General features: G+C 38.3%; 1 protein-coding gene across 8 annotated transcripts in view; it reads right to left on the minus strand.

The window, feature by feature from the left end:
- The window catches only part of LOC102229945 (neurexin-2-like), a 167,429-nt gene that overhangs the window by 31,165 nt on the left and 118,960 nt on the right, over window positions 1-17,304 (minus strand). Inside the window, exon 1 of one of the 8 annotated variants that reach the window (XM_014471328.2) lies at window positions 7,140-8,799. The exons of the other annotated variants lie outside the window; for them this stretch is intronic. Within the exon in view, the coding sequence (XP_014326814.1) occupies window positions 7,140-7,482 (343 nt within the window). The 5' untranslated portion in view covers window positions 7,483-8,799. Of the gene's footprint in view, window positions 1-7,139; window positions 8,800-17,304 lie in introns of those variants that run through there. 8 annotated transcript variants of the gene reach the window in all.

Below are 17,304 nucleotides of genomic sequence, written 5' to 3' on the forward strand. Positions count from 1 at the left end.
ATCTATATTTTAAAGAGAATATAGACAAACTCTTCCTAAGAAAAACCATAATACCATTCAGAAGGCCAGCAGTTTTGTTCTCAAACACCTTTTTAAAAATCTGTTTTATGCAATATTTATTTCTGAGAAACCCAATTTAGAGTTTTCATTAGCTGTAAGCCATATTAATTGAAGTCAACTGAAAAAGATGCCTGAAATTTATCACTTTTCATGTAATGATTGCATAAACATATCAGCATCAATTTTTGAATTCCACCACTAAAACAAATGAACTCTTCAAACATATTCTAATTATTGCACCTGTAAATACGGATTTAATTCTAATACTTAACCAAAATTTACAGATGCTGGCGGGTTTTTGCTGTTGTTTGTTTTTATGAAGGTCAGTGAAAATGTGTATTTAAGCCAGTCACCATCACTCATGAGGTAATGCAGTTTGTTACCCGGGGGGCGTGGGGGGGGAATTTGAGCCCTCTTGAACTGACTCAATGATGCCCATGGCCCTTTGTTCTCCAATTTTTGAGATAAAATAAACATTGCTCCACACATTACTGGAGAGAGCCCCGTAGAAAAACATTTCCCAGCACTAATGCATTGATCTAAGGACAACCTGTCCTCTGTTAAATTCAATTTTTGAATCAGGCTCAACGGATACATCCTTCGAAAGATGCTCCCCCCTCCTTCCCCCTTTCAGACGTCTCTCTGGAGGCATTAGTTGCTCTTTGCTTTGCCACAGCCAGACAGCCCTAACACTAACACCGAGGCCCTGGAGAATGAAGTGCAGCAGATTTTTCATGAGTGTGTTGATCGGGCTGGTGTGTTGGGCTTGTGATGAGGGGTCAGCAACAGTGCAAGCTTTTTTTATAATCCAGTTGAGAGAATACAAGTTCTTTGGTTCTGTGGTCATGGTGGTGGCTGACTCTCCCTTAGCGTTGCGGTGCAACACAAGTACAGAGTAAAATGTGCGCTGAAGCATCACTATCTTTGTGAAACCAGACACACCGAAGGATTTCTCTGATAGGCCTTTTCTAACTTGTACAGATATGGCTCTTTACTTTATTATGGGCAGATTAATTCTGAAATATGAATTGTTTAAGTCAATATTAGCTGCAAACCTAATATTTGAAATATGATGTGGGATTTAAGACTGTAAGCTTTAAATAGAAATCTGATTGTCTGATCTGTATGCAAATTACAAGATTTTAATTTCGTATCATGTACACAGTGGAAGAAAAAAAAGGTTTCTCTCACTAAATTCTTATTCACACCAACTGAAGCATGTCTTATACACTGATGGGAAGATTAAGAGGGAAATTTCAAAGCAGAACCAAGAAAGTTGGCAGGGCTTTGTTTTGATGTATTTGTTTATTGAGGAATTTTATTGCGATTTTTCCATATTTGGACTGCTGCTCAGCAATCTGAAACAATTGAGCAAAGAGTTGCCAATCCTATTTCTGGCCAGCTAATTATTACATGTTTAATGTATTATTACATTACTTTTATGTGGGACAATTATGAAAAAACTTTTTTGGAGTATTTTTTTCAGAGTTACTTGATTTCTTTTGAGTGTAAAGAACGAAATTGTTTAAAAAAATAAAAGATTAAAGCATAAAACAGTATAATAAACAAAACACATATGATGCATTTATTGAACATCTAGAAATCTTTGCAGTCAATTATTTATTTATTACAACCATTGCCTTTGCAACAACTTTCCTTAAAAATAAATATTTTTAGCCTGGATTTCAGTCACTTTAGCCGTGCCGTCGTGGTTTTTATCTTCTTTATTTCGCTTCCTTTCACTTATTTGCTTAATGCAATTATTTTTCCATTTCAACCATGATACCCTAGTGTTATTTATAATTTTATTTTAGTTTCAGTGACATTTTTTTTTAGATTTGATAATTTACATTTTGCTAATGTTTTATATTCTAGTTTCAGAGTTTCAATTCTTGTGTTCATATTTCAGCATTCATCAGTTGTGACTGCGATTCCCTAGCTGTATACTAAATATAACACCTTATTATACAGTAGTTGCCAAGACTTATTTTAGTTTCTTAGCTTAACATAAATTTGTGTGTTTAATGTTTATAAGTTCAGTCATTTATTTGAACTTGTGCAAAGCAGTTGAAGTTTCATTTAATTATGTGAAACGTGTCTGAATAGTTGACATTATTCTTTCATGTGTTTTTTGATGAACTGTCTGCAGTCCTGATATTGGAATAATGTAACAATCCATGCAGTAACCTCTGTTTTAGATGAGGAATGAGAGGCGCTGCAGCAGGGGAGGTGAGCTATTAATAGAGAGTTGCCCAGGGGCGCTCAGAAATCTTTGGCCAGCCTTGAAACACTCATGCACACTTATACAGTTGTGTATCCATGACGGAGGGCATCACAATGACTCACATCCATTTCCAGGAGTCCGGAACTTGATTTATACTTCTGTGCTAACAACCAGCTCAGGCATGCTGCAGCCTATGCAAATAAACCGAGTGCATGCATCAAGCAGTCACAGCATCAGACTGCTACATGGACGGAGATTTTTCCCTTTGCATAACAAAGGGAAAAACATACAAAGGTTTGATTTGGATAGAAACAAAAGAGATGTCCAAATAAAAATAATGCTACCAGCTAATAAGCTAACTGGCTTGGTTGACAGGCTTAAGTATGAAAATCAGGGTACACCAAAAAAAAAAAAAATCTAAATATTGTGTTTTGATCAAACAAATCTTTAGACATTTTGAGATTCGCACTTGTTCCCTCTCAACTATCACATCATGCCTTTTGAGTCTTGCTGCAGAGCCAACTGACTCAACGTAATTTCTTCAGACTTTTTGCCATTTGGCATTTCCTGATCCACTCAGTTTGATTGAATTGCATTTTAGATAAAATGAGACTCTAAAGTACAATTCGTCCAGAATCCTCCCAGTGTAGGATTTGCTTGAATTTGGACCAAACTGGCCTTGCAAAGATATTGAAATTTGTCACACTATGACTACAGACTTCAATGCTTTTGATTGTTCAATGTGATAGACACACACAGTGCAGTCAATGTTTGTGGGAAACAAAATAGTTTAAGCTTAGAAAGATTGAGTGGAGTGTGTCTGAACAGCAACATTCTTGCCACTAATGAATTTAGATCTGGAGTTACTGAACTAATTTAACAGCTGAACATGCTTTGATCTAAGCAGCTACAGCTCTAACTTTACCTTTATGGCTGTTATCCTGCTGGAAGGAAGACCTCCACCCTAGTCTTAATTATTTTGCAGAATTTCATCCAGAATTATTCTATACTTGGCCCATTTTAGCTTCCCACAAACTCTGACCAGCATTACCATCACCATTGCCATGTTTCATGTTAGGGATGGTTTATGTTAGGGATGTGTAGTGTTCATTTAAAAAAACAAGTTCAGTTTTGACCTCATCTGAACAGTTCACATTCTTTAACATGTTAACTGTGACACCTTCAAATGGGACTTCTTGTAAGTTTCTTTCAAAAACGGATTCTTTCTCATGTTATTTTTCTTTCATAAAGATGAGAGCTGTAGTTCCCACCTGAACTGTGAATCTTAGTTGCACCACGCTGTTTCTATTTTAAGATAATGTGTTGAACAGAGCTCCACGACATGGTCAAAGCTTGGGATATTTGTTTTTATTGCCAACTGGGCTATAAGCGTATCTAGAACTTTCTCCCGAGCTGTTTGATGTGTTCCTTCATCTTCATGGTGCGGTTTGTTCACTAATATCATCTAACAAGCCTCTGACGCCTTCACAGAACAGCTCGATTTATACTAAGGCTAAGTTGCAAACAGATGGACATTTTGTGGAATTAGGTGTGAGAGTAAAGGGGGATGACTACAAGTATATGCCATACTTTCAAGATTCTTACTTTTAAAATGTTTAAAGCATCTGCCATGGCCTATCACAATAAAAACTAATGAAGCATTAAAGTTTGAGGTTGTAAAACGTGACAAAGAAAAACTGAGTACAAGCTAGAAGGATATGACTTTAAGCTAAATTGAATTAAGAATACATGAGATTTTCTGTTGTTGACTGTGGCAATGTGATGCAAATGTGTCAAATTTCCTTTTGTCTCTTTTGACTGGAAATGGCCAAATACATACAGCTCTGGAAAAAACTAAGAGACCGTTTAAAATGATCGGTTTCTCTGATTTTACTCTTTATAGGTATATGTTTGAGTAACATAAACAGCGTTTTCCTATTCTATGAACTCTTTACAACACATCTCCAAAATTTCAAGCAAATATTATTTATTTGCAGAAAACGAGAAATGGTCAAAATAACGAAAAAGACGCAGTGCTTTCAGACCTCAAATAATGCAAAGAAAACAAGTTCATATTTGTTTAAAAACAACAATACTAATGTAACTCAGGAAGAGTTCAGAAATCAAGTTGGTGGAATAAACCAGGAGGTTTTCAACTGAGTTCAGTGCAGTGGGCTCTTAATTTTTTTCAGAGCTGTATGTTTGTGTTGCTGGAACTGCATTTGTAATGAGGGTGAATCTATTGACGTCAAAAGGGCCTTTTTGCTTGCAGTTATTTAATTTATTGAGGTTGGGATGCAAGTGTGGGCTTATGTATTCATAGTGTAGATTTATTTCATAAATATAACCCTAAAATAAACACCTTAAAGAAATGAATACATGTATCTTCCTGACTTATAAGAAGACTTACAAAAAAGCACGAGAGATTTGTGACTGTTAAATTCAAAGATAATTTTGCTTTTTAAATCCGTTGTGCTTCTGTAAACGTTGTAATTTGGCTCACTATAGTAATTACAGCACCAACAAATGTTGAACAAAATCAGAAAATGTACTCCACACAGAGCAATAGAGCTTTGTGTACACGACTTGTAAATCATAAGCGCTGTCTGTATCACTTATGTCAAAGGAAATTGAATTTCTTGCTCTGAAGCACATACTTCATAATAATTCACAGCTGAAAATCTGCAATACAGGTAATTGAAAATATATCAGTGAGTTCTTTGAAGAGTATTTTATGGTCTTGTTTAATCAGAGGCTTTGCTGTGCCTGTAAAAGTCTGGCCCAGAATGATACGGCTGTAACAGCGTCGATGTAATTCATCACATTCTTTTTTGGGCCCTTTTTGAAACTGACAAAACTGCTGCGGTGGAAAAAAAAAAACATCACAAATCCATTGGGCCTCTTTTTATAGAACATAAAAGTGAGTCTTAGGACTGATTTTTCAAACTGAGATATGAAAGAGAGAAACGACTTGTGTCAGTGCTTTGATCGAGCCATTTTGAGTAGCGTAACAAATTTGATGTAGATTCTCCGGGATAGGTTGATACTTCACATTCCCCAACCAATCGTAGCATGAATTTTTAAAAATTAAATACAAAATGAAGTTTGGTAAGAAGAAGGACTCAAATATTGAGCATTATTTCAAGTTTTATTAAATGTTCCAACACCAGGATATTAAGCCTATAAAAGCAATGACACCACAGGTGCCTCTCAGTTAATGTATTTCAATATTTTAGTTCAAAAATGGATTTAGTATGCACAGTGATATATGAAAAACATTTGCTCATGGCTTACACATAATGAAAACCTAAAATTCATTTAGATCAGAAAATTAGAATAACCCATAAGCTCTAATTTAAAAAGCTTTTTTATTAAAGAAATGTAAGCCTGTTGGAAGGTCTGTCCAGCCACTAGATAGTATATGCACTCAGTACTTAATGTGGCCACTTTTTGCCTGAATTACTGCATCAATGCAGCATTGCATGGAGGCAATCAGCCTGTCATTCTGCTGAGGGCTTAAAGAAGCCAAAGTTGATTTAACAGCAGTCATCTGCATTTCTGGCTCTTCTTCTCTCACTACCTCTTGACAGTATAGCTTCTCTTTGAGCTTAGGTCAAGGGGATGTGCTGGTCAGTCCACCACAGACATACTGGGGTCATTAAACAAGGTACTGGTAATTTTGGAAGCTGCCAAGTCTATCAGTCACTTAAAAGATTTTGCAGATGCTGCACTGACTTTGGAGTTGGTAAAATAAGTTAACACCATCAGAAGACATGGGAGTCCAAATCCTCACTGACTGTGATGATTCACATTTTACCTCAGGCAACTTCCTCAATACTCTGGGACTTTTATTCCAAAGGGAATTGCAAAATTTACTGTCATCTGAAAGGAGGAATTTGGACTACTGAGCAAAAATACGGTTCCTTTTTTTCTTAGTCAAGGCCATATTTTTCTGAACCCTAGTTCTGTCAATCCAGAATCTGATGGTTCTGGGTTGACATGCAACAGTTGTCCTGTCCGTCTGTCCTGTGCATGGAGGGCCGTAAAGATATTAAAGTTTGAACGGCCTTTGCTTCAAAATCCTCTCAAGCCAGTAGATATCCCCAGTACCTGACCCTGCTTTTCTACCACACTTTTTTCTTCCACCTAACTTTCCACTAATGTACTTAAATGTGGCAGGATGTGAAAAGCCAGATTCTTAAGAAATATCCTTTAAAGTTTAGGGTGTAAATGAATCTTTCAATAACTTTTATGTAATAAAAAGCATCTTTTATTGCTGTAATGTAATATTATAGTTTTATGATAAACTAAAGTGCTGAAGCATACCACTTTGTGTGACGTTAATGTAAATAATAAGTTTCACTTGAATTTGAATTACTGAACTAAATTAATAAGTTATACTAAATGACGTTTCGATCTATTCTGACTGACTGAGATCCAACTGTAAACTAATTGAAATATTCTGAACACCACTGCCACAAAACATCCTAATTAATAGATCAGTGCTTTGTGCTGCTCAAACATCAGATATGTCACTGAAAAAGGAGTAAAAAACCTCGCAATGATGATTCATCCCACTGCTGGTGTGTGTTCGTACTCTGATGCTGTAAGCATGTGAAACAGCAAACGCCACTGATTCTAACAGAGACATAAGATATTTCATGGTGCACAGAGGCTGAAGCACATACACAGTTGGTGAAACACTCATCCTTTCAATGCACGTCACAAGAAAGCCACCAATGTTACCACCAGTACACACTACGCGTGGAATAACTAATTCTTATCATTTCTACCAATCTGCACTGTCAGAACCAAAGGATACAAGAAACAGGAAGCTGGAGGGGAAATGTCTTACCATGCCCCGCTCTCGTAAGAAAAGGCATCCTGTTGATCGCAATGGGGACGGTACCATGCTTATTGTGGAAGTGGTGGACATGGTGGGTGGTGCTCAAACTCGAAGAAACTCGCGCCGTACCGGTCTGGATTGGGAGCAAAGTAATCAAGGTGAACCAGAGTATTTGCCTCGAACAATAACTCAGACCCATGCTGAGACTGAACTGGGACCAGCTGCTCCTGTGTCCGAGCACGGGGGTGGCTGCAAAAAGTCTACCCATGTGTGCTGATTCCACGAAGGCCCAGGAGAGACAACGGGGCCGGGCTCTGGCCTCTGATCGTTCAGCCTGAAGACAGCAGGGCATCTCACTGAGAGGCTGGATCCATTTCTTTTCAGGATCCCTTGCTGGATTAGTCTCTTTGTTTTGGCCTGGACTCTGGTAGAAAAATATCCTTTAGATTTGCACCAAAAAGAAGAAAAAAAAAGAGAATTCAAAAGAAACAATCCAAACCCAGAGCCACACGCAAAGGTGTTTACTAAAACAAGATAAAACCCCCACAAAATTTCAAAATCTATCTGGAAAGCTTCCTCGAGAACATTCTTCCAAAACTGAGCTCCAGCATGCAGGAAGATGCAGATCCAAACAAAGCTTGGGGTTCAGTCCAACAGCCATGTTGTCCAGTCATTATATTTAGGCATGAATGCTGGCAGGGCAGAGACTCGTGTGATAAGAATTCTGATAAGAGCCTCCATCGCCCACAGGTAGAGCTTGAGGGCAGCTGAGCCTGCCCACTAAGAAGAAGAGAGCCCCTCCACCGCAGTAAAAGATGAAACACGTTTCCGTGGGAAAATGAATCATTTCATTAAGGAAATAAATAAATAAATAAATAAATCTCGAGCAGATAAAAATACGAGGGGTGCAGCTACGGAGGATGACGCTGGAGCCAGTGCTTTTGTTCCCTTTAACCGGGGAATGAAACAAAAAAGAAAAAAGAATAGAGACAGGGAGGAGGAGGGGGTGGGGGGGAGGTTAGAAAGCCGGGGAGCAGTATCTGCAGCAGCGCGGTAAAGAAGAAAATCCAGAAAAATAAATAAATAATTTGTCAGCAGCTCCTCTTCCCCCCAGTCCTCCTCTCAGTGGCGCCGCAGATCTGGCGAACCGCAACCTCTGTCGTGCTCAGAGATCCATCAGAATGCAGCTACAGCAGCTTCAGACGGACGTAGGCTCCATCTCTCACGCTCCACCTGCTCAGACTCATGCAGCAACGACTACTGCTGCATTCCCCTCGCTGCCGCTGCTGCTCCTTTCCTCCCCCCCCCCCCTCCTTCGTTTCTTCCCTTTATCCTCTCCGGTTACCTTGTCCAGATCCGCTAGCTTCTGGTGGAGGACATTCAAGTGGCGGCGTCTGGTCTCCGGAGGAGGGCAGGTGATGCTCGACTCGCTGCAGAAAGGTTTATGCTAATTAAAATGAAAGACTGTGATAAATCCCAGGAATGACTGAGATTCCAGGACAAGCCCAGATTCCCGGTGAGGACGATATCCTCGCCTTGGACTGGAGGCGAGCTAAAGGAGCTCTTCTGAAGGCACACTGTAGTCAGGGTGCTCTGATCCAGCGAGGCACAGCATGTGCCTCTGTGTATGTTTGTGTGTGTGTGTGCGTCTGAGGAAGAGTCTGTGAGCAAATGAGCGAGGAGGGTGAGGGTGGGTGAGTGAGGGACAGCGGCAGAGAGGAAGGGAGGGAGGGAGGAAGGAAGGGAGGGCGACTCAGGAAGAGACGGCGAAAGAGAGAACAGGCAAACACTCCGGGAAATAGTGAGGCAAGTAAATGGGTTGTGTGAATAAATACATGCTAGAGAATTCGCAGCGCGCTGGCTTGCAGGTCCTGGCAGTAACACGTAGGAATCATACTGCAGAGGAGGAGCTTGATTTAGGTGAGCTGTCAGAGCTGTTGCACAGGGAACACAGGGGGATACAAGCAGCATAAAGACCCCAACGCTACAACAGGTAGAGAGGAGAGGGGAACGAGAACGCATGCCGAAAACAAAGCAGGACGGAGGAAGTCAGAGGTTGGGCGGTGTAATCTGTCTAGAAGAAATCAAGAAGAGCTGCATCAAAATCCAATCGAAGACCTGTCTCTTCGCAGGAGAGCATCGCCATGCTCCCAATCTATTTGCTCACAATCCCTCCTCCTACATCTGTATACCAGTCACCTCTCTTGTTTGCTCAGGAGCTCTCATGCTGCTTAACCATGCTGAACTCATTCACAGCCACGACCGATCCGTGGGGTCAGGGGCTCTCCGGCCATGCCTGAGCTGCTCACAGGAAAAATATGTGGCGCTCTGGCACAATGGAGACGTTATGAGAAGAAGGTAGGGACAGGAGCGAAGGGAGAAGAGGAGAAACACAAGGGGAGGAAGACATCGGGAGAGGGAGGCTGCAGCTGTATCAAGTGAATCACGGTCGATAGAGATATCAGCCGGGATTGCCTGGTCGGTTGAAAGGACAGGCATGGAAACAGGAGGACAGAGGCGAGCCATGCAGCACCACCTCTCACGGTGACAAGAAGCCGACACAGGCCATTACTCAAGAGAGGGAGGGAGTGCTGCGTGTGGCGGAGCGAGGCTGATTGAACTAAAGGAACTGAGGAGAGATACGCGCACGACGCTGTGAAATCACAAGTGGCTGAACGGCGTTCAGACATTCATCCGCGGATATTGTGGACATAAATAAACCGATAGAGGCTGTGGATCTGCTTTCGTTTTCCCATCTGAGTCAGAAGGAGATTTAAATCCTTTATGTGTTCCCTTCTCTTTGTACTTTTCAGTAAATCGTAATGCGTGTCAGCTCTCCCAAACAGACACTGCCTGTTTATAACATGAAGATTAGTTTATGGCAAATGTCTCTTTGGTGACAAAACATACAGACACCTCATCGGCAATACCTGCACAGATGCACATTTCACTCTCCTTATAACAGGTCTGCTCAAGTTTTGCAGTGCACAATAAAAGAAAACATTATGGACTTGTATGTCAGGTCATTTTCCCTTTTGCTATTCTGCATCTTTGCGGTTTTGGTCTTTTTTTGTAGCAATCATGCATCAGTTGGGACATTTATGCCTGCTTTGTGAACTACTGATTTAAAGCAATTTTCTATAATCTACAAATAGCCTGTTGCAAGTAAATTATAGGTTGTTGTTGTTTTATGGCTTCAATAATTGGTAACAACCCAAGAAATCCACGCGCAAAAAAGACACCGTAAAAAGTTATCTCATAAATTAGGTTGTGTGTATTAAAGTAGAATTGCAAAGGCAATAAATTATTGAACATATGAAGGTATAAAAAGGCAGAGAAACCAAGTGGAATCTGTCAATAGTTGAAGCACAAACCCTTCAAATAAGCTGATTTAATCAAAATTGTGGCTAGTATAGCAGTTTCTCATTTCCAGGGTGTCACACAAGAAGCATCTTGTGATAGCTATCAGTACAGCGCTCTCCCAAGACATTCACAACCTTTCACCTGAGGAAGAAAATGATGGCAGTGGTCACAGATGCATCTCTACTTCTGAAAATTTCAGAAAGCATCACTGGGGCCATATTCTGTCAATGAAAACATTAGTTCACCGTAAACCAGCCGAGAAAAGCTACACCCCACAATATTTTAGTGGAAAAAATAACCAGAAGCGTTGGCTCATTTACAGTCGCAGAAAGACTTTAGCAGATCCATCGAACCACCATTCGACCATCAAAACATCAAGTAATGCAATTTCCTCTGTCTGCTCACAAGATTCCACTGCAGGAAAAAAAAAGAGGCTTAAACTTGTTTATAATTTACATCCGGACAAGCCAATGAACATAGCAACCCTTAAATATCAAAGCAACAGTGGAGTTTGGAGGTTGTGGTATCACGATGTGGAGGTCCTTGTCAGTACATATGAATTTTCTATAATTTAGATGAGGACATTTACAGAGATATAAACAGTGGAATGATCCCTCGCACACAGATAAGGAAACTCCAATTACTTTACATATGAGTGTAACGTCATTGGATAATTTTATAAAACTATGTTTACTTATGCATCATTATGAGCATACAATTTGAAAAAGGAAAGGAAAAGAGTAATTGCATTGACCTGGCGCATGCAAAAACAAAAACACAAAACAGTGAAAGAAATTTGACAACGCAAAATAAAAATGTCAACAAAAGTTCATAAGTTGTTTGTGTAAATTATATTTTGTCCATTCTTTAATGTGAATATTTTTTTGTAATATTTTTTTAATACTGTAGTGTGGCACATTATTACTGTTTTCTAACAACTGTTAAAGTCAGCAGTTTTTTTATTTATTTAGGGGCTTATTCTATTTTTTTTTACTTGTCTATTTTTCATGTTATTATTCTTAAATCTCTTAGGGAATATATAATATTGTCAGCTATGAGGTCACATAAGAAAACTGTGAATAAGTGATTTATTTAATGTGTGTGGCGTGTGTTGTTCAACTTTGTTTTATCTTATAGAAGAGTAATATGTCACACTACAGTATTAACTACATTATGTTACAATTTTATTTTTGTATGTTCAATTTCATGTCTGTCGTATTTAATCCTCTATTTATTAGCTTGAAATGTATCATAAGCATTAAATCTACTTCCACATACATCCTTGGTTAAGATACATAAAAAACCCGGAAATAAATAATTTTTTTACTGCAGCACTATTATTTCATGTTGAACAATTTAGAAAAACACAAACTTTAATTTGAGTACCTTTATTTAAAGGACAAAAAACTTCTAATCTTGGAGCAATTGTTCCTAATGAAATCAATGGTGGCAAACTTAATGACACCCCAACAACTCTTATATAATAATTATAATAGAAAAACATTTAGTAAAATAAAACTTTATTTGATTTAAGTTGATCAGAGCATCTAGAAACTTTTAATTAATAATAAACGCCCTCTTGTTTCCCAGGGAAAATATGTGACAGCACACTGGTCACTGGGCTGGACAACTTTATCTTGTCTCCATTGGCAAAAAGGACAAACATGGGGGGGGAGAGGAATGAAAAAAAATCTCTAAGGCTCGTTGTCAGAGAACGACAACAAAGAGTGGCAACCAGAGGACACAAAGTCTTCAAAGTGGCATTTATGGAATAACTGAGTGTTTCCTAGGACAAAACCTTTTTTTAAATGCGATGTTTGTTGTAATCTAGTGGGATTTGAGATTTAAGCTTTACAGTCGCAAACAGTCAATTAGGTTTTGGTGTACGGTAGAGGGTTTGTGATGATGAGGGCCTCTTTTCATTTCTCAAGAACCTGAGCACTTTGTTAGAGTAGAAATCACCATGATGTCTTAAATACCACCAGATCTTAAATAAAAATGCCTGTAAACTCATAATAGGTCACCAGGTTTTTAAGAATTAAAACTATCCGAGAATATTTTGAGAATATGTCAAAACTAGACATAAAGTCAAAGTTCTTCCATAAAAACTCCTAAATTTGGCTCATTAGGGAGCTGAGTGGGAGAGAGCATAAAAAGAACGTGCAAAGATCCCTCTGTGTGCATGCTTCAACTTTGATGAATCTGAAGAAATCTGAAGATATGCTGTTCATCTATCTACAGCAGGAATACCATTAGCTGTGGAATTTAACACATTTGTTATACCACAATAAATATACTCAAATTAAAGGTTATATTTTACAGAATTTTTATGTAAGCATCTGTTCTGCTCCAATAAAAGGTGATATTATTTAATTTGTGGTGGATGCTGTAAGCTGGTGCAATGTCATTTTCTTGACTACTTGGTCCGGGAGAATAAAAAGGAATCCTGAGATGCTTCATGTTAATTTTACTTTGAAAATATGTGTATGCTTTTAGCTTGAGAGTTTAGTTAAAGGTCATCATGTTTTCATTTTGCTTTTGTGAGATTTTAATTTCACATTATGTTTTTAAAATTTTTAATTGTATACGTGTGTTTTGGATTTTGTCTTTTCACTTTCTTTCTTACTGCTATTTTTTACCTAGTGGATAAACTACATTAATAGCTATGAAAAAACCCCCACTAATGTTGTGTGGGATTTCACACTATGAAAACACACAAGTATAAAAACAGCATGTAATTTCCAATTATAGTGAGGTCTGAGTACAACAGAACAGAGTGGGGTGATTTATAATGTGCGACTTGGACTGTCAGGCTGTCCAGCATGCGATCATCTTTCTAGGCAGTGATGATATCTTGGTGGGAGCTGTCAGCAGTGAAAAGCTGTCCTTAATCAATTTATAGGCTCGAGGGTTGCTCAACATGAAGGAAGTCTGGGGAGATGGAGAAGCCTGAGACTCACTGGCTGTCCTTGTGCTGTCCTTGGATATTCGATAGGCTGAGCATCCCATGTAGAACTTCCGACAGACCACACGAGATGTACGGATAAGCAGTATTTGAACACATATTTGATTCATTTATTTAAAATAAAACTCTGGTGAAGTTGTCCAGATTTAAAGAAAATAATCACATTTAAATTTTTGAGAAAAATCAAACAAATTTTAACATAAAAGATAGCATAAGAAAATACAAATCGCTGCTGATGATTTCATTTAATAAGAGAAATTTTTATCTTAACCAACCTGGCTCTTCTTTGCAGAATTATTCTAACTGAGTCACATTTGAGGGTTTTTCAACCCAGCATCAAAGTCTGATTTAAGCCTGCACCATGACTTGGTCTCTCCAAAAATATTTATCTATTAAAATCTTTATCTATTGCTTTATTTACGATTCATCCAGAGGTTGAGTTGCTGGTGTGCTTCAGATCATTGTGCTGCAGCAAAACCCAAAAGCCCTTGAGTTTTAATGCGCCCTCTTTGCTCTTAAAGGTGGATTTTCCACGTTCAGAGTTGGAGATTCAACAAGAACACCCGATAAAGTCCGGATTACGGCTGGGAAAGTCAGGGCTTACTGAGGCACCACAAGTTTTTTTATTCAACATGGCAACCATGAACATAGAATGAAGAGGAGGTGACTGACTTTTGAATAGCACATTTTAAGTTTAGTACAGTGTTATACATTGTATTGTGCAATAGCTATTTGTGAACTTACTCTTGTCTCTTAAAATAAATGAGGAAAAAATACTTTAGTATTAGTTTATATTGCTAATAGTAGTTAGGATCACAATAACTAGCAAATCCCACTGTTTTCTGACCTTATTTTCAGCCCCTAATTAGCTGGAATTGAAAATCCTATGGAATTTTCAATTGAAAAGAAAAATTAAATTGTAAATTGAATTTACGGACCTACGGCTGAGCAGGCCCAGGAATGGTATGATATGGATCAGCTGTAAGGGGCACTTTTAAAATGCAAACATACAGTATATGGCAAAATATTTGCCATATATGGCAAACAAACAATATTTCACTGTTGGCATGATATTTTTTCTACAATTCAATTCAAGTTGTAGTGTTTTAGTAGACTAGACACGCCCTTTTCATGTCTTTTCCTTTTGAGAATAACAATTCTAACTGTGTTACGTTGCAGTGGCATAGCTTTAGAAATACCTTTGCAACTGCTTTTAAACTTATAAATGTCTCTGAGTTGGTTCTTTATTTGTTCTTAAATTGATTCTACAACAAAGAATAATGTTTTGCTTAGATCTGGTCTGTCTTCTCAAAGCCCCTGTCAGCGTTGGCAGATGGCCGCTTGCACTGAACCAGGGTTTGCTGGAGGTTTCTTCCAGTTAAAGGGAAGCTTTTCTCTCCACTGTTGCTACATGCATGCTTGGTACTGAGGGGTTTTTTTTGCTGTGAAGAGAAGTGAAGTGCTGGGTAAAGTTTTTTAAATACTTTGAAGAATTAATTGAGCATACTGTCCTGTTTGGTAACTAGGATTAATTAATTGGAATGTACAGGATGTGTGATTAAATTGAAATGATATTTTTGTAAAGTGCCTTGCAAAATCATTTGTTGCGAATTGGTGCTATAGAAATAAACTAAATTGAACTGAACTGCTTTTGCAGATGAGTCAGCCTGTATCATCGTTTCTAATCGGCTACATTTAATAGAATATTGATTCAATGTTCATTTTTATTAGTCTGGGTGTGGCTAATGAGAATGATCTCAACTATAAAATGAAAGTTTATCAAGAGGCTTTTACTGTATTTTTATTTTTACATAGGGCCAGGATGGTTTAGACAGTTGATTCAATTAATGCATGAAATCAACATGTGGAAGCTGCATTTTGTATTTACTCAGATTATCTTTGTCGGGCCATTTTTTGGTCTGACACATTCAAGTGTGACAAAAAAAGCAAAAACAAAGATATATATTTGATGGGGAAAATGTTTTTGGATGGGATCGTAACTGCCCTAGATTTTCCATTTCTGCAGCACCGTCCAGATACTTTTTTTACATACATTTTTTACATTACAACCAAATCTTTTTCACTTGGATCCACTAAGCCACTCTCTTTTCCTTGTATGTTATAATATAAATATATATGTTATGAGGAGAGCTTTGAATATCGTAGTAAAAGAAGAAGCCAGGAGGTTTCCCGTAAACTTGCAAATGACATAATATGAAAGGACGTGCACGGCGTTTTAAGGACTTAAGAAAGCTAAATGTGCATGTTTTTTCTCAGGAGGATTGGTGAGGGGATTTTTTCTGCAGACATCCAGTCTAGCCCCAGGGGGTAAAGTAGCAGGATTAATCATAGCACTTTCAGATTAATTACTCATAATGCTAGCGTCCTCTGTAAGGCATGGCCTGCAGTTGTGATGTTTGGTTGATTTCATTAATCTCAAAGCGACAACACCTAAAATAAACCTGGCTCAGACGGTGGAAGAGAAGGAGACAACACGCAGCACGATGCACCGCAGCTGCACCAAAAACCAGCAGAATTGCACAGAATCATTTTGTTGCAAAAATGGAATCCAACTTGCTTGTTGTTTTATTTTTTTTACTGAGCTAATACTAATTGCAGTTCCACAGTTGGGAACAAAAAGAATCTACGGTTCTTTATTCAGAGTTGAAGTAAAGGAGGGCTTAATGATGCACAACTTTATTAGCACTTTTTTCTTATTAAAATTCATACTTTCAGTGCACATTGATTTCTCACTCTTTGCTTGAAAAAAAAACAAAACTCTGGTGTCTTGGCATCCTGCAAAATTCTCATTCGAAAAGACATCCTTTGCAGAAGTGTGTTGCATGTTGCCGGCTGCACAGGGTGCTGGCAAAAATAGACTCCATTTGCTTGTTTAGCTGAGCCTGCTAGCCCCAGCATGGTTCCTGGAAACGAAGAGTGGCAGCGATGCATACAATGCAGACAAATGCCAACGACAAGGGATAAAGAGCCACAGTCAGCCAAATCTGAATATCCATCATTCTAAACTGCTGTGGCTCAGAGGAATAAATTATACATGCTGCCATCATGGAAATCCAAACCTGCGAAAGAATCTCAAGTCTTCCCAGCTTAATGATCTGATAATATTTTGACAATAAATCTAGGAAACTATGAGTTGGAAGCTCATTAGGGAAGGAGCTTTGGTTAGTTTTGATCAGCTGGTTTACTCATTATATAGTCACTAGGTAAAGCAAGCAGGCATGCAGAGGAGATGGTACCTTTCAGCTTGTGTACCGATTTAACGCATTTAGAAATCACTTTAAGCATTTGAAATGGAGTTAGAAATGTTTCAAACCCACTTGTTGATTTTCCCTTTCATCCTCTATCCTTTATTATATAAACCCACAGCAAAATCGCACTGAATATTTTTACTGTGTTCACAAATTCCCAGCTTGGAAGGTTTAGTGGATTGAAACGGTTTGTTCTGGTTTCAGCCCAAAAGCTCCCAATACAATAGATGATCAAACCTGTTGATAATCAGTTTAATTACTGACACCTAGCTGTTATGTTCCATTTTCTCTTGCATGAAATTAGTAAAGGAATACATTAGATGTGTCCTGAGGCTTCAAGGAATGAGATTTCAGAATGCTAAAATGCTCCACTCTTTCTTGTGAAACAATTCAGTTTGCTGTCACCATTTGGTTTTATCTGTTGAAGTAAGTATAAACTATGTTTTATAAGTCTATAATACAGGCATCTTGCAATAGAAAGGCCTCTGCCACTTTTAGACTGTTGGTGTAGCAGCATTTTAGGCTTAGACATAAATTAATTTAAACTTCACAGTGACATGCATTGGTTCTGCATTTT

Source organism: Xiphophorus maculatus, chromosome 11, assembly GCF_002775205.1.
Source record: "Xiphophorus maculatus strain JP 163 A chromosome 11, X_maculatus-5.0-male, whole genome shotgun sequence".
Lineage (NCBI taxonomy): Eukaryota > Metazoa > Chordata > Actinopteri > Cyprinodontiformes > Poeciliidae > Xiphophorus > Xiphophorus maculatus.